The 24,875-nt window shown below is 51.2% G+C and overlaps 1 protein-coding gene and 1 pseudogene across 2 annotated transcripts in view; both read left to right on the forward strand.

Moving 5' to 3' along the window:
* Nucleotides 1-8,667: 8,667 nt before the first annotated feature.
* Nucleotides 8,668-24,875, forward strand: part of ATP9A (ATPase phospholipid transporting 9A (putative)) — a 108,883-nt gene continuing 92,675 nt past the window's right edge. The window contains exon 1 of one of the 2 annotated variants that reach the window (XM_016122075.2): nt 8,668-8,821. In XM_016122075.2, coding sequence (XP_015977561.1) covers nt 8,754-8,821 — 68 coding nt within the window. In that variant the 5' untranslated portion in view covers nt 8,668-8,753. Of the gene's footprint in view, nt 8,822-22,369; nt 22,659-24,875 lie in introns of those variants that run through there. The other variant, XM_036229273.1, reaches the window with a different exon arrangement.
* On the forward strand, nt 16,805-16,923 carry LOC118610579 (annotated as a pseudogene).

Raw genomic sequence — 24,875 nt, forward strand, 5'->3', positions numbered from 1 at the left:
TTGATGCCCACCAAAGGTCCGGTGTTGTACTCTGATGGCCTTTAGCTGATATGAGTTCTGCATGTCCATCTCCTTTGCAAGTGGATGTCATCCCCCCGAACCCCAAGAGTGTTCTGTCTTTGGCCTCAGCTCATCTCAATTTAGGGTGAAACAGCCACTCTACTCACTCTTGAGAGCAAGCCGAACCCAATCTTTCAGATAACGGAAATGGAAGGATCTATTTAAGCTAATATTCCCTGCTTCCAAGTGTACAATTTTTACCCTTTCTCTCTCGATGCTAACCCACAGTTAAGTCACGTTTTTCTCGATTCAAATGTATGAGAACAATAAAATTGTTCCCCTTCTCTAGCATATGTTAGACATCTTCCAAGGTACAACCTGTTTTTGGCTAATCCTTTTTAAATATCTGCAATCATTTAAAAATGTTGAATTAGCTATTGCTAGGCTACTACCACTTCCCTAGAACTATTAAGTAATTTTCATCATCTTTGTGACAGTTTCTCTTGCACTCAATATATGGTAAGTTCCTACTTGAGGGATTGCTAGGAAAAAAATTATGAATGTTTCCACATATGTTTGTAGCTTCCATGTGGTGTGTGTGTGTGTGTGTGTGTGTGTGTGTGTGTGTGTGTCTTCTCGGCCCTAATCTGTGAAGTCCATTCTCGAAGAGTAGGTTGTGATGTGAGCACACCCCCATTGTATAGTGAATCGTCTGAGTTTATAGAGCACAGGAGGTAAGTCATACACCTGCCATAGAACTTGCTTTTTAGCTTAAGACTTAGCTGCCTTCTTGCGTCTTCCTCTATGGGTTTCATGTATTCAGAACTCTGTTTCTGATACTTGTTGGATGATTTAAGGGAATCTCGATGGCTTGACTTGAATGCATGGCCAGTTATATATCAATTATATCTCAGTAAAACCCAGGGTAGGGGAGTAAAATTCCTCCTCGCCCAGCCCTCTGACTGCAGCCAGCAACCCCAGAACCTGTTTAAAGATAACCGTTCTGGGAAAGAATTGTTTGCATGGTGTTAATGCATTTGGAGAGTGGGCCTGGAGAAAGCGGGGAGAAGTTGGACCTTTTGGCAGGTAGAAGTTGCCTGAGCTCTTGAAAGTGAGGTTGTGGTATGGGGAAGGTGGTTTTGCTCGTTCAGTCATATCTGATGGTGCCAAGTTGACCCAGGTGACGACGTAGCTAAACCACAACGAGGAAGGTGTTGAAATATCTCCATGTTTGCAGGAAGCTTTTCAATCGAGCTGCAAAGGCAGCTCCCACAGCAGCTGTTGACAACTCAGCGGATGGCTTGAGCCCAGACAGGAAAGTCAACACATGTCAGCATGTACAGGAAGTCCAGAAACAAATTAGTAAGTAGTTAGATGGTACAGGTACATTTCAAATTGGGAAAGGATGGGTGTGTGATGAGATAACTGGCCCTTCATTTGGGGAAAAAAGTCCCAGGTCAGCTTTTGGCTGGATGCCCTAGGGCAAGATAATGTATGGAAAGTCTGATACCTCATCTGCAGAACGAGGAGACTATTTGATTCATCGTGATATGGTGAGATTAGAGGAGAGCTCGAACGCAACCTGGGGCATAGGAAAGAAGCATTCAAGTATGGTAGCCATCACTTTCTCCAGTTTGGCTCAAAATCTACAGCGTCCTGCTTGGTTAGAATTTGTCCCAAGTCTGGATCAAGTGGCTTTTTTTGGTTCAATCTGGTGGTCCCCTGAGTCAGGAGGCACCCCGTGTTGGCAGTCCCTTTACCTTGAAGGCAGTGTTAGTTTTTTGCAGCTCATCAACCAGGGGATATGGATGCAATAGCATATTTCGTCACGCCCGGATTGATTGCTTGTAACTATGAAAGTGGAAAAAAAATGTAGGCTAGGAGGAGTAGTTTTTACGGTGGTTTTCCATGTGTCTTCAAATAAGGTCCCGCAAGCAGCAGTAGTATTTCAGCAGGGCTACCACGTTTCATCGATGCCGTGTACATTTTCCCACCGCTGCCGTCGACAGAGACAGACACCCTAGGACATTGGGAACAGGAAATCGGGAATTACAAAATGGCAGAACCCTGCTGGTTCTAGGCCCTTCCTGAGTGTTAGGGAAGCCTGTTTGCAGTCCGGCAAAGAGCCGGTGGCTAAACTTGCAGCTAATTCACACCTTTGCTTTCTTCTCCCCTTGACAGCATTTATTTTGTGGATTTTGTATCTTTCATGTATTCATTTAAAGGGAGGGGGCACTTTTTCCAGCGGAGAAAGTGAATGCTTGTGGAGTCACTATCCTAGGGCCTATCAGTTTGCCCAGCTCTGTTATTTCCAAAACAAAATGAGCACTTCCCTAGGGAATGCTCATGTCTTTTATTTTTTTTTAAATTTACTGTTACTCATAACAAATATATCTTTGGCCACTTAAGTTACAGGTAGTACATTACGAATGGCAGAGCATATCCATTATTTACGTTTCTGAAGTATCTAAAAGTGAATGAAGCTTGAATTGAGCACAAGGGAGGTAAGTATCCAGCTAAAAAGTGAATTATCTAAGAAGCTGGGGAATATGTGAATACGAAATTAAAGTACATTTTGCCATAAGATGTAACTCAAAAGTGGCATGAACCCAAATATGAATTATGATTAGGTAGAATTTGTATTTTTTTAAATTGAGGTATATTTGACATATCACTTACTCATCACAGTATATGATGATTTAGGATTTGTGTCCATTTCAAAATGATCACAGTGAGTTAGGAATGCCCATTTCTGCTTAAAGAAAATGGGTTGGCCTTGAAAGCTATCAAAGTCCTAATAAGCCCAAAGAAGCAATCTTTGGTCATGTATGGCTATTGTCTAGGGATTTATGTTTTTGGTACCCATGAAAATTCAGACTTCTGCTTTAAAACAAAAGGAAACACAGTTAAGAACAAACCCCCAGGTCCTTATCACTTTGCTGTAAGGAATTCCAAGTATTTCTAAATATCAAAAGAAAAGTGGAACATGAGTTAAACTAGGCTAAAATGAGAATAGGAAGTAAATGTTCCTCTTAAGCAGGCTTCACAATCAGGATGATAGGAACTTGCAAACGTATGGGAAGAAAGCTTCAGGCTCTGTGTTTTAAGTCTGAAGGATATTTGAAAGTGACCTTCCGGGGAGAAGGATGAACTTTCCAAATGACTTGCATTTCTTTCCTTTTATTCTTCCCTGTCATTTCCACCCTCCAGCCCTTGGTAAACAACCTATTGTTTTCAGCAAAGAAGCCCGTAAATGGAAAAGGGATACTAGTTAGTGTTCTAAAGACTAAGGCACGAAACAGGATGTAAAGGTTTATTTTATCCTGATGGGGTAACTGGGGAGTCCTTAAATTAAAAGCAGTTAAACAAATGGCCTTCCGTAGCTGGTGGTGAAACTGTAGGTGTACTTGATGTCGAAGCCGTTTTTCCCTTTCTGTTCGCTTCACATAAATCAGTGTGGTTTTCATTTTTCGCAATGTTTGCGTACCGTGGTGGCTTTTAGACCATCCTGAAATCGTTTTCGCTGACCTCCCTAAATGTCGTGATTAAATTGTTGTGTCAGAGACCGATTCGGTCTTCGTTTTCTCATATGGTGAAGACCGTAGAGGTGGGTAAAGAAGAAACTAACGGAATTTAAGATTGCATTAAAGCCTGAGAAATTCCCTTTTAAAAATCGAGAAATGAGAGGGAACTGCTTAGGCTTGCCAACTTTTTATTTTTAGCAAGTAAGGACGATGAACAATAGCCCAACAAACATCTCTTGCACATTACTGTTTTAATATCCACATGGCATTTTGCACTCTGAAATCTTGTTTATTTTCTGTCTGCCCTGTTAAAATACAATACTTAAAAAAACAGAACATCATGGCTCTGACAAATATAAAGTGAACACGTGTTAAAGGTTTTATTAACAGATTTACAACTGATTCACAGGAGAACGGAAAAACACCCAAATTAATAGGCAATCAGGAATGTTGAAGTGAATTTACATATAGACGCTAGTCATGGTCAATATTCACAGGGCAATAATACAATACAAACATTTGCATTTCTATGGACAAGAGTCCTTTGTATGGCTCAGTTTTCTCTGCCTTACTGAGCTGTAAAATTGAGACTGAAAGACAATGAAAGGCACCTGTAACCTGGAAGAGTGGGCTAAACTGGTCCCTTGACCATTTCAAAGTCTTTTACGAACCCCGGGATCCAAAACAGACCTAGACACTGGAAAGCGGGGGTTGTGTCTATCTTGTGAACTGTATCCCGGGTGCCTGGAACATTGTTAATTCCCAGGGAAAATTATGTGAATGGATGATTGAACGTTTCATGGAATTTCCCCTAAACTCTCTAGTGTCTTTTTTGGAGCTAAAAGTAGAGCACCATCCATGCACACACAATATTAAATCCTAGCGAGATATGGTTGTTTATAAAATGCTCTTTTGGGGAACCAAAAGGCAGGGCGTGGGGGGAGAGGAAGAGGTAAGTGTTAGAGACACAGCCTTACTAGGGCTTTAAAAATTATTTCGCATTAGCATCCTAGCCCAGTGGGTCTCCAGCAGGGACAGTAGTGGCCTCCAGGAAACATTTTGCAACATCTGAAGACATCGCTAGAATAATGTGGAGGGGCATCTAGTGGATAGAGACCAAGGTCGCTGCTAAACATCCTACATTGCACAGGACAGCCCCCCACCCCCTCACCCAGACACACACACTGAGGAAACATTCAGCCCAAATGTCAACAGTGCCAAGGTTGACTACCTAGAGCACTCCTTCAGAGAGAAGATTCTAGACACCAAAAGGACTTCATTTCTCCTCTCCCTAGCCTGAGTTTACCCCAAACCTTCCTATTCATTCGGAATTCCCATTTTTCGTGCCTGCATTATGTCCCAGCCAGTGCCCTTGACTTCTTACCCACTTAACCACCAGTGCTCCGTAAATAGCAGCAGCCAGATTGAAGAACTATGAAAATAAGGCTGAACATTGAGAGTCTCAAAATAGATGATGGCCTGGGTCTACTGTCTGTTGGTGAGGTTGGGTGATGTCCGTGGGCCTCAGGTCCTCCGATTTCTGGAAAGCAGAGGCTGAACTATGTTGGCTTATCTCTGAGACCTTCCCACCCCAGGTGTCAGCAGCTGGGGCGTGGTGGACTGTCAAGGGCCACCGACAGGGTTGCTCCTCAGAAAGCAGAACCCCGAGGTGGCCATTTCTAGGCCCATGGGGAGAAGGCAGGGCTGGGCCCGGAAGCGGGGTGCCAGCCCCCCCCCCAGTGGGGCCTGGTGTTACCCTCATCCCATCACTGCCCCTGCTCTGCCCCTAGATGCAGGTGCACCTGTCCTCTCTCACCTCACGCAAGCATCTGGATCTGTCTGCAGATGAGCTAAAGCCTTTAAGTGACTTCCCAAGGGACTGCCTTGCTGGAAGGGAGTCTTAAAAGCGTCTTCTCCAACGATTGAGTATTAAAGTGCACTCACTGAAGATGATTTGGAAAATGCAAAGGCAATAAAATCACCCCTCTCTTTTCATCTTTTCATAAAGGAGTGTTATTTTGGAGATGAAGAAGGGTCTCTTGGTCTTTAAAGTAATGTATTTAAAGGAAAACATTATTGGAAAAGTGACACAGGTTCACTAGAAGAAAAGAAAATATAGATAAAGCAAGAACATTTGAAGATCCAGCTAGATGTAGCACACCAATGCACACGCTAATAATACAGGAAACGGCCGAGTTCGAGGTGGGGGCTGGGTATGGGGTGGAAGAATGGAGCTGTGTACCATCTGCTCGAGATTTCTGTAAGTGAAAAACTACTAAAAAATAGTACGGAGGTTCCTCAAAAAAAAAAAAAAAAAACTAAAAATTGATCTACCATATGATCCAGCAATCCCTCTACTGGGTATTTACCCCCAAAGACTTGAAAACTCGTATCCGAAAAGATATTTGCACAGCGATGTTCATAGCAGCATTATTCACAGTGGCCAGGACTTGGAAGCAACCGAAGTGTCCTACGATAGATGATTGGCTAAAGAAGCTGTGGTACGTATATACAATGGAATATTACTCAGCCATAAGAAGAGATGAAATACTGCCATTTGCAACAACATACTAAACGAAATAAGCCGGACGGAAAAAGTTGGAAATCACACGATAACACTTATATGTGAGATATAAACCGAAAACCAACAAATGAGCAGGACAGAGACTCAAGGACATGGACAATAGACTAGTGGTTACCAGAGGGAGGGGGACGGGGAGAGGTAGACGGAGAAATTAATTAAAATCACTTCTTCAATTAAAAAAAATGCAAAAGACAAAAAAAAACAAACAGTCTATTAATTTTTAAAAATCAACCTAGAAACATTTTGTCCAGAGACTGCCATTGGAGGATACAATGGTGTTCATTCTTTTAATTTAGGAGGAGGGGGAGGAAATGCAATAGCTCAAGCTGACGGGCGCTTACCACGTAGCACACGCCACCCCGAGCAAAGTTCACACGTCCTCGTAGCCGCACTGAATTCTCGCACAGCCCTGTAACGATGACCCTTCCAGACCTTCTGTGAAGGCACTCTCTTCATTGCATTATGTACATATGATGAACTCATTCGATCCTTCCAACAATCCAGTGGATCCGTTTTACAGCTGAGGGAGCTGAGGCCCAGCAGTTTGTAAGTCGTCTCAGGTTTTCCAGCGGGCAGGTGGGAGTGAGGTAGGATCCCAGGCGAGGAAGCCACTGTTGTGACTCTGTATTTTAGAAACCGAGGGCGCGGTCTGATGAGGGTAGCCACAGGTAGGCTCCACAAGGGCTACAAGGAGCTTGAAGATATTCAGAAGTAATAGGTGCCTGGAGTGTCAATGATAACTGATTCGATTGGTCCCAAGAGGCCATTTTTCCAGCCTTCTGAAGCATGAAAGACCTGGCTTGGAGCCCAGCCTGGTTCCTTCCTGACCACGTGGCCCTGTGCGGCCACTCTGAGCTGCTATTTCCTCATCTGTAAAATGGGTGTGATTATTAGACATAACGGGCAAGGCTGTTGGGAGGATTGAGTGTGGAGCTCCATGTACGTTTTAGATGCCCGATAAAAACAGTAACTCACGGTCATCGAACCCCAGCTGTATGGGGGACCCCGGGTTAAAGGGTCACCCTCTCCTTGGTCTTTTCCGTTCCCCTGATGGCAGTGGAGAAGAGGATCTGGGCTTGGCAGCTGATCTGAGGTGGGTGGGGTTTAAGAGGGGACAGGTGGTAGAGGGTGGGGCCTACTCTGATGCCATAATTGGGGGGGGGGTCAGGGTGTTATCATTTCCTCCGCTCAACAAACATCTACTGAGTGCAGATTGTGTGCCGTGCGAGATGTGCACCGTCTAGATGCAGGCGAGAAGGCGGAAAGCAGAGCAGACAAGGTCTGCAGGCCAGAGGATGCTATCTTCCCTTCAGAGGAGCAGTGCAGCGACTCCTAACGACATGCTTCTTCTCCTGAGGGACTTCATCGGGACATGAGATAAGTCTCACTTCTTGGTTTGGGCTTCCTCCTTGCTTCACACAGGGCCCCACACACAGATACTTGGTGGCTCCATAGCAGTCATTAAAAGCCACCCCCCACCCCACAGATGTAACTACTTAGGAGTTGGCTTTAGCGGCAGGAGGCTAGTTTATAAGGTATTACGTTTAGAGGCTCTTTAATTATGTCTGGATTTTCAACTTCCCTCCTCACTCTCCCTTTCTTCACCCCATTTGTTTTCTTTCTGTTCTCGAAATTTTCTCAGGCCCTTGGAAGGTTAGTAGGCCCTAGATGCTGTGGGGAGTGTGTGCGGGTGAGTGTGGATGTGGGTCTGGTTGAAGGAGTTGGGGTTGTGTAAGATGTGAACAAGTGTGGTTGAGTGTTGACCGAGAAGGCACTTGTGTAAACCCCAGAAGCAGGGGAAGTGTGGAAATGAGGGCGTGCAGGGGTACGTGTGTGTGGTTACGACTCCCCAGGATCCAGGTGGGCGAGGGAGGGGGCGTGATGGTGACGATGGTGGGTGAGGGAGTCTGGAAAGTGGGGTGTGGCAGGGCGTGCCCCTCCCTGCGCGATTGCGATTCCTGGGGGCACACGTGTGTGAGGCCCGAGACCCAAGGGGGAGTGTGGCAGGGTGTGTGTGTGCAGGTGTGCATGTGTGACTGTAAGTGCCAGTCGTCGGGGGGCCAGGTGGGAAGGAGTAGGTGCCGGGGTGCGTGTGTGTGATCGTGAATGTCCGATGTTGGGGGGCGGGAGGGTGGAGCAGGTGAGAACGAGTGTGCGGGGGGCTTGTGTGTGAATGTGCATGTTGGTGCACGGGTGCGCCTGTGAGAGAACGCGTGTCGTGTGCCGGGGTGCGCGTGGCAGGGGCTGCGTGCGTGCTGCTGGCTGCGGGGGGCCGGGGGTGGGGGCTGCGGCCGGGAGCGCGCGCGCACGGCGGGGCGCGTGGCCGGGGGGCGCGCGTGGGGGGCGCGCGGCGCGGGCCGGGGGCGGGGACGCTGCGGCGGCGGCGGCGGCGGCGGCGGCGCGGGGCGAGCGGGCGTCGCGCGGAGCTCGGGCCCATGGTGCGCCCGTGTCCGTCGGTCGGGCCGCGCGGGCGGCTCCGCGCGTGGCCCGGCGCTCGCGACCTCGCGCCCTCGCTGCGGGCCCGGCCCGCCCGCTGCCGCCGCCTCCTCCCCCGGGGCGGCGCGGCGCCGGCGGGCGGCGGCGCGGAGGCCGGACCGGGCGGCGGCCCAGGAGGCGCGGGGGGCGCGGCAGCCAAGGCGGGCGTCATGACGGACAACATCCCGCTGCAGCCGGTGCGCCAGAAGAAGCGGATGGACAGCAGGCCCCGCGCCGGGTGAGCGGGGCGCCGCGCGGCCCCTTTGTGCGCGCGCGGCCGGAGCCTGGAGCGCGGCCCGGCCTGACAGGTTGGCCGCGCCCGGCGCCATGAGCCCGCGGCCGGGCGGGCGGCCGGGCGGGGAGGGGGCTCGCCATCCCGCTCCACCCCGGGCCGGGGCCCCCGCGCGATCCGCGTCCCGCCGGGCCCGGCGCCCGGCTGCCTGTCGCCGCAGCCCACCTTGCTTTAGAAACCCGGAGAGGCCGGGCCCTCGGCGCTGTTTACAGACGCGCGGAGTTGGGATCGGCCATCTGCCTTTGGACCGTTTTTATTGTTTCCTGATCCCTCCCTGGCGTTGTGATTACGACCCGGTCTATATCACTCCGTGCTGCGCGCGTGGAGCAGCCCCCGGGCGCCCGGATATGCTCAGCTCTGTGGGGTGCGGGCCCCGGCGCCTCCGCATGCCCGCCGCGGGGGCCGGGTCGCAGCCGGGGACGGCCACCTCCCTCCACCCCACTCCCGGCCCTGGGTGAACCCGAACCAGCAGCCGCAGGAGGGTGGGAGGGGCTCCCACTGGTAGATTGGAGACCCCTCCAGTTCCCACCATTTAAGGCAAGTGGCCCCCGGCGGGCAGGGCTCGCCACCTGCTGTGGCTTCCCCGCGTTGACAGTCCCAGGGCGGCGTAGGCGGGGGCCTCCCTCACTCCGAGAGGGGCTGGACTGATATTTTGCGCCCTGCTGTCTTCCTGTTCGGAGGATGGCAATGACCTGTTGAGGTTTTGAGGGGCTGAGGCACCGCCTGCGACAGATTTACCCAGGGGTTGCGGGGAGCTGGTTACAATGCAGACTCCCAGGCCCACGCCCAGACCCGCCAGTCAGTTCTCGGGGGAAGGGTGAGACCTGGAAATGTGCATTCCCCCGGCCCGCCCAGGTGAGGAGGCCGAGGTCCCTTGAAGGCTGAGCGCGGCGGCTGGGCGGGGCTGCGGCCTCGGGCCCGCCCTTCCCCCTTCGCGTCTTGTCCTCTCTGGCACTATCCTGTGGCCGCCGCTTATGGCAGCGTCAGTTGCTTGGTGCAGAAGGTGGGGAGGGTGAACCCCTAGGGTGGCTTCCTCAGGTGTCCGTGGAAATTTAAAAAAAAAGAAATTTTTTTTTAAAAAAAGGAATGATGCCAGCTGCCATTTTGTGGGGTCTTTGTCCCTGTCTGCCTCGAATCTTCCGGTGAGGTGGCCCTGTTGATGTAATACGGAGGAGGTGCTGCAAAATGGAGATGGAGCTCCGGACGGCTCTCTGTCCTCCTGTGTTTGAAGCCTGACCATGCCAGGCTCAGGAATGGTGACAGATCACGGGAGCTCTATGCCTGGAATAGTGTTTGCCTGTAATATAGCATCCTCAGTAGATAGTTTAATACATTTATATGAAACTTGGACTCTAAAGTTGAATTATTTATGCCGAAACCAATAATGAAACGCCTCCTCTCTGCAGAGTCCATACCACGTGACGGGGATGCAAAGGTGACTTGAACAAGACCTGCCCAACAGGTGCACCTAGGTGTCCTGGCCCCGGGTGTGCATTGGAACCACCTGGGAGGCTTAATCGGTTACTGTTGCTGCTCCCTTTTAGACCTTTGAAAAAAAGAATCGAGGGTGGGATCTGGGTATCTAATTTTTTCCAAAGCTGCCAGGTGATTTTAATGGCAGTGGCAGCTGAGAACCTCTGATTCAGTGCATGAGAGAAACTGCAAATAATTATTTAAGTAATAGTCACCATGATAGAACTATGCCCCATTAAGAGGGGGACCCAGAGGAAGTAGGTCAGTCAGTTTAAAAAAAAAAAAAGATTACTATTTGATATTGGAATGCAAGATCACACCTCCTTTAAACTTTGTCACTTTGGAACTAATTTATTTTCTAAACAGCGACAAGGATTGAGGTTCAAATCGTATATTGGAGAGCCAGGCATTTGCAGGTACGTCCTTGTAGTTAGTCTGCATTTCTAGGAGTAGCCACGGGAAGGTGGGAATCTTGGTGTATGGAAGCACTTTGGAGGAAAGTGTTGGCGAGGTTTCCTCAAAGAAAAGGGAGTTGAGGTCAAGAAAGAAGAACTTTTATAATGTGTCAAGCTCTCTGCTGGGCACTTGGGATTAAATGGCTGTGTTTTAATCCTTATCATGATGGCGCGAGTTTTGGGAACTACTTTCCCCATTTTATAGACAAGAAAACTAAGATTCAGTGAATTTGCTGGAGACGAGGAGTCGTCATTGTGTGGGATTGGTTTTCTACCCAGGCAGCTCATTTCACCTTGTGCCTGGTAGCTGTCGGTTGGTTGGGTGGGGAGGGTGGGCGGGGGGCGGGGGTTTGTGGTTAAAAGATTAAAAAAAAAAAAACGTAGGTGCTGTGGGTCCCAGGAGATAGAGTGTCACTCGGTATTAATTATGTCATGTTGCTAAGACATGCAGGCTGTTTGGTGGAGGAATCCTGTGCTCATTTTCTCTTGAGAAAGCTCCACATCCTGCTGCTGATTAGTTAGGAAACAAGGCATTTGCCCCATGTGGCTGGAAACCATTTTCTGACGTCACGTGCTTCGTTTCTGGCTCAAGTTCCCTTCTTCTTGGTGAAACGCAAGAAGCTGGTGGTTGAGAGCTTGGGTTTGGGAGTTGAGCTGGGTTCAAGCCCAGGCCCTACTCCTGATCAGCTGCGTGACTTGGGAAAATGACTCTGCCTCGCTGGGTCTCAGTTTTTCCACCTGTTGAGTGGGAATAACAATATTTATACCCCATAGGGTTGTTTTGGGACGCCATTCATATAAAATTTAGAGCACTGAGCATTCAGTACACCGTAATTTTTACTGGTGTGGTGGGTCCCCCAAAGACATCCACGTGTGGCCTGTGACTGGTACTGTTCATGGCAAAAGGGACTTCCCAGATGTGAAGTTAATGGTTTTGAGATGGGGATGACTCAGGGGAGCCCTATGGATCATCACAAGCATCCTCGAAAGAGACAGGAGCGTGAGTCCCAGAGCTGGAGAGAGACCTGAAGATGGAGGCGGGACCACAGGTAGAGGAATACGGGGCTTCTAGAAAACTCAGGGGAACAGAGTCTCTTCTGGAGCCTCCAGAAGGAACGGTCCTGCCAGTACCTTGATATTAGCCCCCATGAGACCCGCTCTGGACTCCTGACGTCTAGAACTGTAAAAAAGAGTAAGTTTGTGGTGATTTGTTATGGCAGCGGGGTAAGCTACTGCAGAGGGGTGTGTCTCACAGGTCTGGGGAAGGGATTCTCACACTAGGCTTCTAGTCCCAGTGAGGCTGCCCAGTCAGACTGGGAGCCACCGGCACGGCAGGTCCAGCCGGGGCATCTCAAGACTCGAGGGTGCAGAATTGAAACCGGACATGTCGCGTGACTCATGCACTAACCACCGAGGAGGAGAATGAATACTTGTTTAGGATTTGCAGTATTTTGCCCTAAACTCGTGTTTTCTCCCTGGGCTGCAGACTGGCCCTTTGACGTTGCAATATTTTTATCCTTGTTTCACTAACAAGTAAACTGAGGCCCAGAAAGATTAAGCAATTCTTTGGGGGCCCAGAATGCGTGGCAGAAACCGGTAAGAACTCAGGTGAGTCTGACTCCAAATTAAGAGAATGCGGGGTGGGGGGCGGTCCTGGGGTCAGCCAGGGCTGGCAGCTGGGAGGCCTTTACTCGTCACCTCTGTCCCCTCAGAGTCTGGGAGTGGCAGTTAAGGTATACTGCATTTTGAAAACTGCTGTAAGAGTAAAGATAATGTCGTCAGCTGCAATTTCAGGGCAGGCTGCTGGCCTTTTTGCTTCGTGGTTACGTTTGGGTGCCAGGGTCAGACAGACGTAGGGTGATGACCAGTTTTGCTGTTTCAGTCCTCGTAGGACTCCGTGTCACTGACCTTCCCCCTGCGTGCCTCAGTGTCCTCTTCTGTAAAATGGGGACAAGTGAGAGGGCCTGTGTGGTGTGGCATAATCCATGCCCAGCAGCACGCGAGCCCTCAGAGACCGTCAGAAATCGTCATCACGGTCCGGAGGGTGGGACCGGGCCTCACGTGGACCCCCGCGCTGGATAGCGTCTTTCTAGATCTCTGTAGAGGGTCCGATGGGAACTCTGGCTGGAAAACGGCCACAGGGTACCTGACTGTCAGAAGCTGGCACAGACCTCCAGTTACTGAGTGCCCGGCGACGGGGCCGCAGCAGGCCGGGCGGCGCTTCGCAGCCAGCCGTCCTCGACACCAGGCCAGGACCTGGGTCTGCCAGTGATCAGCTTTCACCGCTCTCGGAAACTGAGACGAGTCGTGCCACCTCGGGGGGTTCTTCCTGCAGATACCTTTCCCTTTCATTCGGTCGACAGGTCCGCACTCTTTATCGAAGCTGTCACTCCTCACTTGGGGGGTTAAAATGCGCTTTTCCTCTTGACATGGCGGGTCTCGTATTAGGTATACGGTACAGTCGCTTCTCATTATTCACAGTAGTTAGGGTCCGTCAAGTCCCCGGTGACACCGAACTAGTCAACAGTGAGCTAACTGCTCCCGGGAAGAGTGCGGGGTGAGGCGGCGCCGAGCCTCTGCTCACAACTGTTCTGTCACCCGATCAGCGCAGAACCTCGTCGCCGACACGTTCTGTTTAAACACACAGCACTCGGTGTGTATTGCTGACCCCGTCAACGCCGAACTTGCCAAACAGTACGACCGCTCGTGTCCGGAGGAAGCGCATCTTGTGTTTCCCCCTGAGGCACGTGGCAGCGTCTCATCCTTGGGGACCCGAGACAGCCCTTCAGCCCTGTGCCGGGGGCCCTCGTGAACGCGACATTGCCAACAGAAGACGCAAAGTGTGACAAACAGGGCAGCGAAGAGACAGTGGAGAGGGCACACGTCCGGCGTGAGGGCTGGAACAAGACAGAAGGAGGTCACCGCGTTTGCCCTCGGCCGGGGCCGTGTGTGGGGTGGGGGGGGGAGGGGTCCAGGTTTTGTGCGCCCCGTGCGTCCGTGAATGACGCTGTGGGCACCGGTGTCGAGGTCACACATTTTCGGCAGCAGGTGAATTCACGAACCCCAGGACCAGGCGCAGGGAGGGTTAACCGGTGTGCAGACGTGTGCTTTTCCAGCGTCTTTCTGTCCATGCAGTGGAGCTGGGGTTCGGTATACAGAGTGCAGGGGTGTGTTTAGGGGAGGCGGAGGGGGGGTGAAATGCAGGGCCCCAGCCCTTCCCCTCCGTGGCAGAGTGGACAGTTACGTAAACAGCTCTTTGCTCCCTTGGATGAGGACAGGACAGGCCTTGGCAGTGGTCCCTCGGGAACTGCTCTCCGTGTCCCCTGCCAGGCAGCCCGGCTGTCCTTGTGCCATCCACTTCCCGTTGCAGAGTCCCTGCCGCGGGCCCTGCCCTGAGCTCACCGGTCACGGGCAGTGACACCAGGAATCACTAAACCCAGGTAGGGATGCTCAAGGGTAGAGTGTGGACACAGGAGCCTGGCTCGCTGGGCTGCCCTGGGGAAGGCCGGTGAGGGCAGGCCCTGCACGCCGGGCCCCAAGGAAAGAGGGCGGCCATGTGACCTTGACCTCAGCCACATACACACAACAAGTTGGAAGGAGGAGGCAAGGTGTCGAACGATCTCTTTTTGTACTTTAGTCTCTTACTTTTCAGATCATTCTTGTAACATCCTTACTAAGATGCAAATGATGAAGGTCCTTTATGAGGGCCGGCTGTGTGTTATGGCCCCCTTTGGAAATGGACATGAAGCGTCTCCAGTTTCACTCATGACAGTGTGTGGACTTCGGTTTAATTTAGAAAGAAAACGACTAGCTGTAAGGGTTTTGTTGATGACTTTTACCTAAAGAGTTAGGATGGAGATGGTTTCTTAAGCTGGCCTCTGTTTTCTTTCCTTTGTGTGACTTTGAGAAATTGCTACCAAGTATTCAAAGGATGGCCAGTGGGGAATGTCACCAAAGGTCACTGTAGGTGGCTCACTGCCAGACATGGAAAGGTGAGCAATTATTTTTATGGTTCTTTCTGTTTGTCCCAAATGATACTTGTTTTCTCTTTGTGCTACTGATAGAAAGTTTCCTCTTAGGATACATTTCAGTTAAAAAGTATCCAGTGAAAGAAAAGTTTGAAGTCAGTAGTAGTTGATGAGGTTTGTAGATCGCCCCCAGATCGCACCTGACATTTGGGAAGCCGCGGCCTATCCGAAAATGCTGTTGTCAGTCCAAAAAACACAGTATTGTCGCTCCAAGGAAATAGACGTGGACGATCCGGTTGTGCTCATAGATTACACAGTTTTTTTTATTTTGCCAAGTTGTTTCTGAGAAACATGATTTTAAAAACAGTGGTTAGTTTACCAGGCCGATTGGGGATTTTAATGTCGCGTTCGTCATTGTCTGAACAGGTTGAGGGGGGCATGGGGGAGCCCAGTCGGAAGCGGTCCCATGGAAGGAAAGGCTTCTTGTGCGGATTGTGGGGATTCTCGGGCCTCCTCCCAGTTGGGTGTCTGTGGCATTTGCCGAATGCCGGGGACGCGCCTGTCGGCTGTCTTCCCTGCGGAGGAAGCAGGGGGACGTGTGAGCAGAGCCCTCCTTCCTCACAGAACGAGGCCCGGCAGAGTCCCCCGGCCTCGGCCAGGCCGTCTGCCGTGACAGAAGGTGACGTCAGATGGGCCTGGTTAGACCCCGGGGATTCTCCGCCTTGGCACTGTTGATGTTTTGGGTTTCTCCGTTCTCCGCTGTGGTGGGGGCCTTTTCCATTGGAGTGTGTTTAGCAGCATCTCTGGCCTCCACCCGCTGAATGCCAGTATCTTTCTTCCACTATTTGTGACAACCAAAACGTCTAGACGTGGTCAAGTGTCCCTTGGGCAGGGTCGGGGGAGTAGGGGGTGGGAGTGGGCGTGGGCAAAATTACACCTGGTAGGAACCACTGGACTAATGGAATGAATATACGCTATGAATGGCCATGTCCCTTATATGTCCCTTATTGACTTTTTAAGGTGACTCATCCTTAAAAAAATTAAAACCAGTTAGGCAAGAAATTCATGTTTGCACTAGTGTTCTTAGCTATGAGTTAAGCTTTCTGATTTAATAACTAAGGAAGCCTGGAGCTGTCGGAAGAGAACATTTGGGAAGTGTTAGGGGCCGATCTGTATCTGCTACCCCTTCCCCCCAATTCGTATGTTGAGGTCCTGACCCCCAACACCTCGGATCATGACTGTGTTTTGAGAGAGGGCCTCTAAAGAAGAGATGAAGCTACAGTGAGTTAGGTTCAGGCCGATTGGCGTACTCATGAGAGGAGATCAGCACACAGAGAGAGAGACCAGAGGGGTGAGGGCAGACTCTGAGGACACAGGGGGACGGCTGTCTGCAAGCCAAGCGGGGAGGCCTCGGAAGACGCCAACCCTGCTGATACCTTGATCTTGGACTTTCAAGCTTCTGGAACTTTGAGAAAATAAATTTCTGTTTTTGAAGCACCCCCCCACCCCCAGCCAACTAATAATACATGAAGCATCTCGTTTACGGCTGTTTTGGCAGGTGTGGTATTTCTTGGCATTATTAATAAAACTTTATTTTACACTGATGTTTATGAGTTCTTGAGTGAGTAGAAAGAAGTCTCGAGAGCTCTCTCTCTAAGCATGTTGCAAAGTCATGTGGCCTGGGATGAAAACGGTAACCCAGGTCACCAGGTGCTCCGCCGGGTGGGGGCACCAGGCACTGTCCCCAGATGTTTCCTTCTGCTTGATGAGTTTACAGTAGTCACATTTCCAGGTTGCACTTTATTGGGTTAGTTGTTCTCGTCACTTGGACCTGTGCTCGATGAGTTTGGTGAGAATTAGCATCGCCGCTGACCGTCGTCTTGTGCCTGTGAGGTGGGCCCGCACTGTTCTGGGCGGGTGTATGCGGGCCTTCCTGCATAATCACCCCGACATCCCTGCTTACAGGTGATGAAGCTCAGGAGCAGAAGGCTTTTTCCTTTCAGAATGGTTTCGATTTAGAATGACAAGGACTTGTCTATGGCCATGCCACCTTGAACAAGCCTGAAATCATCTGATCTTGGAAGCTAAGCAGGGTCGGGCCTGGTTAGTACTTGGATGGGAGACCACCCAGGAAGACAAGGAGCTGTAGGCGGAAAAAAAAAAAAAAATGACAAGGACTTTTCTTGGTGTTTTTCAGCACCAGGGACCAGCGCTCCTATGAGAATCTAGTGCCTGATGGTCTGAGGCGGAGCTGAGGCGGTGATGCCGGCTGGGGAGCGGCTACAAACGCAGAGGAAGCTTCTCTGGCTGGCCCGCCCCTCACCTCCTGCTGTGTGGCCCAGTTCCTAACAGGCCACAGACCGGTACTCGTCCATGTCCCGGGGGTCAGGGACCCGTTTCCAAAGACTCATTTTAATTTGAGTTTAGGCAGCAAATTGCATCTTGCAGCCCGTCTCGATGCCTTCTCCCACACGAGTTTTCCTACGCTGTCTGTTTAGAGCAGGTGAGTTTTGTTGGGAGAGGAATTGGGGTTTTTTGAGGCTTCAGTGATTTGGAGGTGCCTATATATTCAATGGTTCCTGGTAAAGGCTGATTATTAGCAGGAATGATGTGACGCAGAGAAATATTCTAGAAGTTTCAAATCACCCCAGCAACGATACATTCTTAAGAAGCAGTATCTGTTTTCAAAGTTACATGTTGATCCTTATTCTCTTCCTCACCCACTCTGTGCGAGGCATATTCGCGCTAATGGAGCAGAAAGTGCAGAACGTCTGTTTCTAAAAATGTCCTCACTGTGAAAGGAAATCACTCGAATCTGAATATGTTTTAGCATTTATGGTCAGACCCCTTAAAAGTCCAAATGAAATTTAAAACCGGAGAACTTCATCCTCCATCTTATGTTTCTACTCCCAAGAAATTAAAGGCGCTTTAGAGGCTGTCATACGCGGAATGACACAACCACGTCCCGGTAAATCAAAGGACCAGGTAGTAAATGAGTAACACCCACCGGGCAGGTATTTTGCCCCTAAATAAGCTAATTTTAAAGGGTCCTGCATATGTACACACACATGCATACACATTCACACCCAGAAAAGGGCATCAAGTGGACATGCATGTAACCTGTAGCCACTAAAGAAACAGGCCGGGCCCTCAGAAGCCTCCCCCGCCCCCTCCCTCCCCGCCCCGTAGCCTGTACCCCGACTGCTGACAGCGGAGACTCGTTTCACCTAGTTTTGAACGAATCTCGTCACGCAGCATGTGCTCCCTCGAGCCTGGCGGTTCCAGCTCCACGCTGTGCGTGTAGGATCGGGCCATGTCGCACGCGTGTTACGCCGTGTTCATTCCCGCGGCCACACGTACACCTCGTGCGGCCATAGCATCTCCGATCCGTCTCCTCTTGCTGGACGTTGGGGCCGTGCCCAGGTCCGGCTCTGGCGAGCCGCGCTGCTGCGAACGTACCTTCTCGTCCCTTCGCCGCGTGGCCGTGCCGGGCACTCGGGTCCGTCGTGTGTATCTTCGGCAGAAACCGGTGGTTTTCCATCGTCCCCGTGACGGACGGCGCGTCCCCAGCAGGCAGAGCTCTGATTCCAGCTGCTCACCGGCACTGGCTGATTGTCTGTCTCCCTGACTCGCTCCGGCCATCCTCGTGGGAACCTCGTCCCGCCACAAGACATTCTTTTTTTTTTTTTTTTTTTTTTTGCGATTTATTTTTGAGGCTTCCTTTTCTTGATCCGAGGTTAAGTTTTAGACATACAGGTTGGCCACGCCTTGGCACCCCCTGAACCTAAATCTGGCCAGACGGTCACAGCACAGGCCCCTCCCCTCCCCTCCCCCATTCTTCCCGAGTAGGTTACATTATGAGGAAAGCAGTAAAAAAAAAAAAAAAAAAAAAGGTGTCGAATTGATGTAACATTTTTATTTTTTAATTTTATTTTTTAATTTTGTATGTTATCTATATACAATTTTACATATTCTACATTTGCTTATTTGTACATTATAAGTAAAAAATTAAAGAACCTGAAGGTACGTATATGTACTAAAGAAAGGTCAGAGGACAGAAAAGCGCTGGGCGACGTTAACGTTCCCTTCAGAGGCGGCCGGCACCGCCGCGAGCGCTTTAGCCGTGCCGCGTTCTCCTTGGCTTGTTGCTGTGTGTGAATCACAGCCGTGTAACCCATGCGTTTTCATTGCCTACTCTGTTTTTAACGGTAAGGCACACATATATGTACACGGTGCGTTCACCTCCCACAGTTAGATTTCTCTCTGTCACTACATTTTTGACCCCCTTTGGCTCCGTCTACCTCTCCCCTCTCCCCAGCTCCTACCTTCTGGTGACCGCTAGTCCATTGTCCATTGTCCATGTGTCTTTGTTTGTCCTGTTCATTTGCTGCTTTTAGGTTTATATCCCACATGTAAGTGACACCATGTGATTTTCAACTTTTTATGTTTGGCTTATTTCGCTTAGCAAATGGCAGTATTGCATCTCTTCTTATGGCTGAGTAATATTCCGTTGTATATACGTACCACAGCTTCTTTATCCAGTCATCTACCGTAGGACACTTCGGTTGCTTCCATGTCCTGGCCACTGTGAATAATGCTGCTATGAACATCGCTGTGCAAATATCTTTTTGGATATGAGTTTTTAAGTCTTTGGGGTAAAAATACCCAGTAGAGGGATTGCTGGATCATGTGGTAGGTCAATCTTAGTTTTCTGAGGAACCTCCATACTGTTTTCCATAGTGGCTGTACCAATCTGCAGTCCAACCAGCAGTGTATGAGGGTTCTTTTTTTCCACATCCTCTCCAACAGTTGTTATTACTTGTCCTGTTGATTATAGCCATTCTAACAGGTGTGAGATGGTACTTCATTGTGGTTTTGATTTGCTTTTCCCTAATAGCTAGCAATGTTGAGCATCTTTTCAAATATTTGTTGGCCATTTGTCCTCTAGGGAGAAGTGTCTGTTTAAGCCCTCTGCCCATTTTTTGATTTGATCGTTTTTTTTTTTATTGTTATTGAGTCACATGAGTTTATTTTTCCTACTCTTTTCACTTAGCATTGTAAATGTAAGGCTTTACCTGTATCATGAGATACTTCATCAATGACAACTTTAAATGACAACGTAGTATTTCTTTCAGTAGATTCTCGCCAATTTTCTTAACCAGGGCCCTGCATTTTCACAAATCCATTCCCGTTTTCATTTTTTAAGTGTTTTCATACTGAACGCTGGGCCTCCAAAGTAGTCACCCCAAAGGCAGACAAGAGGGCAAGCCGAGGGAGGCCCAGACTCCCGGACCCGAGCAGTCACCTGGTCGAGGTCCGATGAGCTCAGTCTGCAGAGCGACGCTCACAAAGCAGCCCTGCTTGCTTCTCACGCCGCGGAGGGCGGGAGTCCGAGCCTTGGTGTCTGGACGTTTCGGAGGCCGCCGCGCATTCACGCCGTAAATAGTTGCTGACCACTTGCTCTGCCCCTGGCGCAGTTTTGATGTTTGCATCGAGCCGTAAAACATGAGACAGGAAGGAATCCCTGCCGGCGGGAGCTTCCAGGTGGTGACATGTCACAGATTTCTGTCACTCGCTTGGTCTCATGGGTGCCAGCGCCACTCTGCCCTGGGCCGTTTGAGTGGATCGTCTTGTGGGCATTGACACGCGGTCCCCACACTGGGCACTGTCGTTATTCCATTTCCCAGGAAACTGAGGCTTGGGAAGGGGGTGGATTCACTAACCCTCCCGGGGGCACGTCGCTCGTAAGCTGCCGCCTGCTTGTCCCACGGGTCCCGGCTGCATTGTCTCTTCTTCGGAGAGGCCTTCTCGGACCACCCGCTCTAGAGGAGCTGCCTCCCGCCCAGCGACGTGTGTCCGTGTTTTGTGTATTTATTTATTTGTTTTATCGTCGTGGCCTGTTTTCCGTTGCCCCCGCCCCTCCCGTCTGCCTGCCACATAGTGGGCTCCAGGAGAGCAGTGCTCCCCTAACCCCAGAGGACTCTGCGTCCCTGATTCGCCGGGGAGGGAAGGGGTGTGGGGGGGACGCGGTGTGCTTTCCGTGAAGGCGTGAGCTGAGCCTCGGAGCCGGAAGGAGGAAGAACAGTGGACCCGTCTTCCGCACAGAACGGGAGGAGATCCCAGGCCCTTTTTCTCCTCCCTCCTCCTCTCCCGCCCCCACTGACCTCATTCACGCAGCCTCTTGCGTTAGGGAATGAGCCACAGAGGCAGCTTGTCAGAGGCCTGGGTTGCAGGCCTCAAATTGATTCCACGTTTGCCACTTGGCGGGAGGTGTCCCCTTTTTGGTCCTCCCTGGCTCCCAGCAGCAACTTCTGCAACCGCTCGTGTTTCCAAGCGGTCGCATTCACTGGGGCCGAGGCTCCGTCCCACGCTAGCTGGCATCCCCCACCCCCCGAGTCTCAGTGGGCCGCCGTGGGCCGCACAGCGGTACTAGCAGCTCGGCTCAGGCGACCAGGGCTTGCTCCAGAAAGACGCCTGCACGGCCAAGCCAGGGAAGGCGTGCGTGCGGGACTCACTCCAAGCCCTGCCCGCGCTCCGTCCCCAGCTCTGGGGCCCTGCACAGGCCGGACGTCCCCAAGTGCTAGAGTTTTTTTGTTTTTGTTTTTGTTTCCTCCATCATGAAAGCAATAATTTCCATTACAGAAAAGCCGTGGTCCCCGTTGCACAGAACCGAAAGCTCGAGCTATTTAATTAAAGTCATCGCTCCTGCCGTTGGTGCCGAGGCGCGTTTCTTTCGGTCTCTCTTTTGATCGCGCGGCCGTTCGGTGACATTACTTCAGTTTGTTTTTGCCATCACAGATTAGAACTTAGATGTCTAGAGGGGACGTCTCGACGGGTGCGCTTTCTCCTGAACGTTGGCGCGTTTTCACAGGCTGGAATCCCAGGTCGCCGGGTTACACGGAGCACGGGGGGCGTTCGAGGGGCTGTGACCTCACGCCCCGGGCGGCCTTCTGGAGGGGCTCTGCCGTCTTGCGTCCCGTGAAAGCCGGGATTGCCTCACGTTCCAGGGTCAGGATAGGGGCGATGCCCTCTCCTTCCATCTTAAAGTTGCCTTTCGCCCGGCGCACGCCCACGAGATTGGGAAAGTTTTAGAAAGAGAGAACGTAGGAGCATCCGTTTTCCTTTCTCTGTCCACCGCAAGCTGGGCTTCCTGTTTATTGATGAGCGAGGAGCACGGAGGGCGGGGGGTGGGGGGACAGACGGGGGCCTGTGGTTGACTGAGGACGCGCCCGGCTTATACAATGCGTGCTTTGTGGATGCGCTCGATGGACTTAACCCCTCGTGGTGGCGCGGTCGGTAGTTACGTAAGATGCGTTTGGGAGTCTGCAGGCGTTCAGCGGATGCTGAGTGATCAAAGAAAGCCTGTGCACAGCATCTCATGACGAGGCCGTGTGTGGGCAGCAGAGCCCAGGGCAGCCAGGTCTGGCCTCCGTGCCAAGGGCGGAGGTTTGCAGCACCACTTCTGGGGCGCAGGGTGGCATTCCCCTGCAGCGGGGACACTAGGGCGGGGGGGGGGGCGAGCATGCGATCCGGGGGGGCCTGCACCGCCTTTTCCTGGAGGGACCAGTGGTGTGGCCTCTGGCGTTTCTCAGGCGCTCTTGGAAGCATCTCCCGTGGCCTCCTGGGGGCTGTCACGGTGCCAGAGCCACGCCCGAGGTGGAGCCTGCTGTAGCCGTGGCTGCTGCCTGGTCCCCACGAGAGCATGGGAGGGACCGGAGTCTAGGAAAGGGGAAGAGGGTTTCTAGCCGAGGTGGTGGCTCCCCGAGGCCAGGAGTGGGTGCCGAGTATCAATCAGGAGGGGCTGAGAACGGGGATTCAAGCGAGGCCGCCTCGGTTCAAGTGTGGGCTTTGCCACTCACGGACGACTGGCTGTATGACCTTGGGCGGGTGAGTCACCTCTGTGCAGTGGGTGTGAGTGCGGCGCTCAGGAGGAGTTTTGAGGATTAAATGGGTTAACGTACAGACGGCTGAGATCCCGAGCCCCTGGGACTCGTAAGAGCAGTGTGAGGTGTTACTAAGGCTGGGGGGGGGGGTGGAGGGAGGAGCCAGATGGATCTGGGCAGTGCCCCTGGGGACCCTTGGCGTGTTCCCGTGTGCCCCTGTCATCTGGGCTCCTCCCTAGTTGCTGTCCAGACAATTCAGAGATGTGGGGTGAGGTCTCCAGACACTGTGATTAAGAGCGTTGGCTCTGGGGTCAGCCCGCTGGACCCACCGCTGGCTCTGCTCGGCCTCAGGTGCAGGACTCTGAGGGGCTGTCCCCTCATCTGCCAGGTTGGAGCAGCCTGTCGGACTGTTGCGAGGCTTAAGGGAAGTGGTTCCCACTGAGGGCTTTGCCGTGAGCGCGTGAGCGCTCTATGGGTATTCTTATTTTGGTGTCTGAGGGATTGCCCTCTACTTAACCATTTAATTTCATTCGGTTCTCTGGCGTTTCGTGGTTGCCAGTGCTGGCGGGGTACTGTGGCACCAGATCTGTCCCGGGCCCATGAGCTCATTGCCGAAATCCCCGGCCACAGACCAAGACCCATGTGCTGGTGGTGATAGTGCAGGGGTGTTTCGTTTCCAAATTTAAAAGTAATCACAGAGTCCTGCAGTTCAGTGTTTCAAAGGTACAAAAGTGGGCACATTGCAAACTCGAGTCTCCACCCCACTTCATTCAGCTACCCGGGGCCCCTCCTAAACTCATCTATTTCTTTGGGGTCATTCTAGCGAATTTTAAAGCATTTATCAAAAAAGTCTACGTCCTTCCTTCCTTCCTTCCTTCCTTCCTTCCTTCCTTCCTTCCTTCCTTCCTTCCTTCCTTCCTCACCACCCCCGACACCCACCTTTCAAATGGCTTTATAGGTTTCCATCGAATAGATATATCACACTTTACTTAACCAGCTTACTACTGATGGACATTTAGGTTATTTCTAGTGGTTCATTATTACTAGCAATGTAATGGTGAATGACCTTGAACATGAGTCTTTGTGTCCACATTAGAACAAACACATGGGAATGTCTCGAAGGGGATTCGTTAGGTCATAGCCAGTGTGCATTTGTAGTTTTGATAGTTATCACCAGGTTGCCCTCCTTGAAGCTAATACTGATTTAGACCCCTCCCAGTAGTGAAAGTGACTGCTCGCCCACCCTGACCAACACAGGTGTTAGTATGCTTTTTGATCTTGGCCGTCATGCCAAATAAAGAAAAGGATATCTCAGTGTGGGTTTCGCTTTACATTACATTTAAAAATTCAATCAGCTGCCAGCATTTAAAAATGGAGCATTTGCACGTCCGAATCTGTGTCTCATCTCTGCTTTGAGGAATTAGATGGTCTTTTGAACTGGGCTTGTGGGGAGCACATCCTGGCGGGAGCGGGGGGCTGCCACTCCCATGCCACACCCCGCGTTTATTTTTGGTTCATTTATTCTTTTGTGTTGCTTTCTGGGCTTCTGTAGATTTGAGTTGGCCAGTCCTGGTCTAAGAGAAACCAACGAGAATGGAGTTTTGAAGGATGAGAAGATAAGGGATGAGCTTGTCCAGAAAGACGGGTGCGAATGAGTCTTGCAGAGGGGTTGGGGGGTGAGGAAAAGTGGAGGGAAGAACTGAGCACGCAGAGCTCTGGAGCTCTCTCCTGCCTCGGCTGCTGTCAGCGGCTCGAGGAGGGAGGAGCTGGGCTGCGGAGGTAAAAGGCTTGACCCTAAGTCAGTCTGTAATCCTTGAATCATCGCAGGGATGGGACGCAACGTGAGTCATTCTTTGGTGAGAGTCGTTGTGCAATGCTGAGCAGAAGGACCAATCGGGAAAGACACATAAGGCAGGAGAAGCAGGAAAAGCAACGTTTCTCTCCACCCATGTCGGTCCCTTCCCCCCCGGAGGATGGAGTCAGTGGTGGGGTGTGTGTGTGTGTGTGTGTGTGTGTGTGTGTGTGTCCGTTTCCCAGGCATATATCAGCACATGACATTTTTATTAAAACATTCTGTAATAAATCACCTATCTTTTAGCTTTATGCTTTTTTCTTTTTTCTTTTCCTCCCACTTCGGCTCTCGGATCTGCCAGTGCGTGACCTTATTCTTTTATTGCTCCGGGTCCCTCGCGCAGGGTGTCCCTCTGTGCTGGGCATCTGG

The sequence above is a fragment of the Rousettus aegyptiacus genome, unplaced genomic scaffold (assembly GCF_014176215.1).
Source record: "Rousettus aegyptiacus isolate mRouAeg1 unplaced genomic scaffold, mRouAeg1.p scaffold_m13_p_12, whole genome shotgun sequence".
In the NCBI taxonomy this organism is placed as follows: Eukaryota; Metazoa; Chordata; class Mammalia; order Chiroptera; family Pteropodidae; genus Rousettus; species Rousettus aegyptiacus.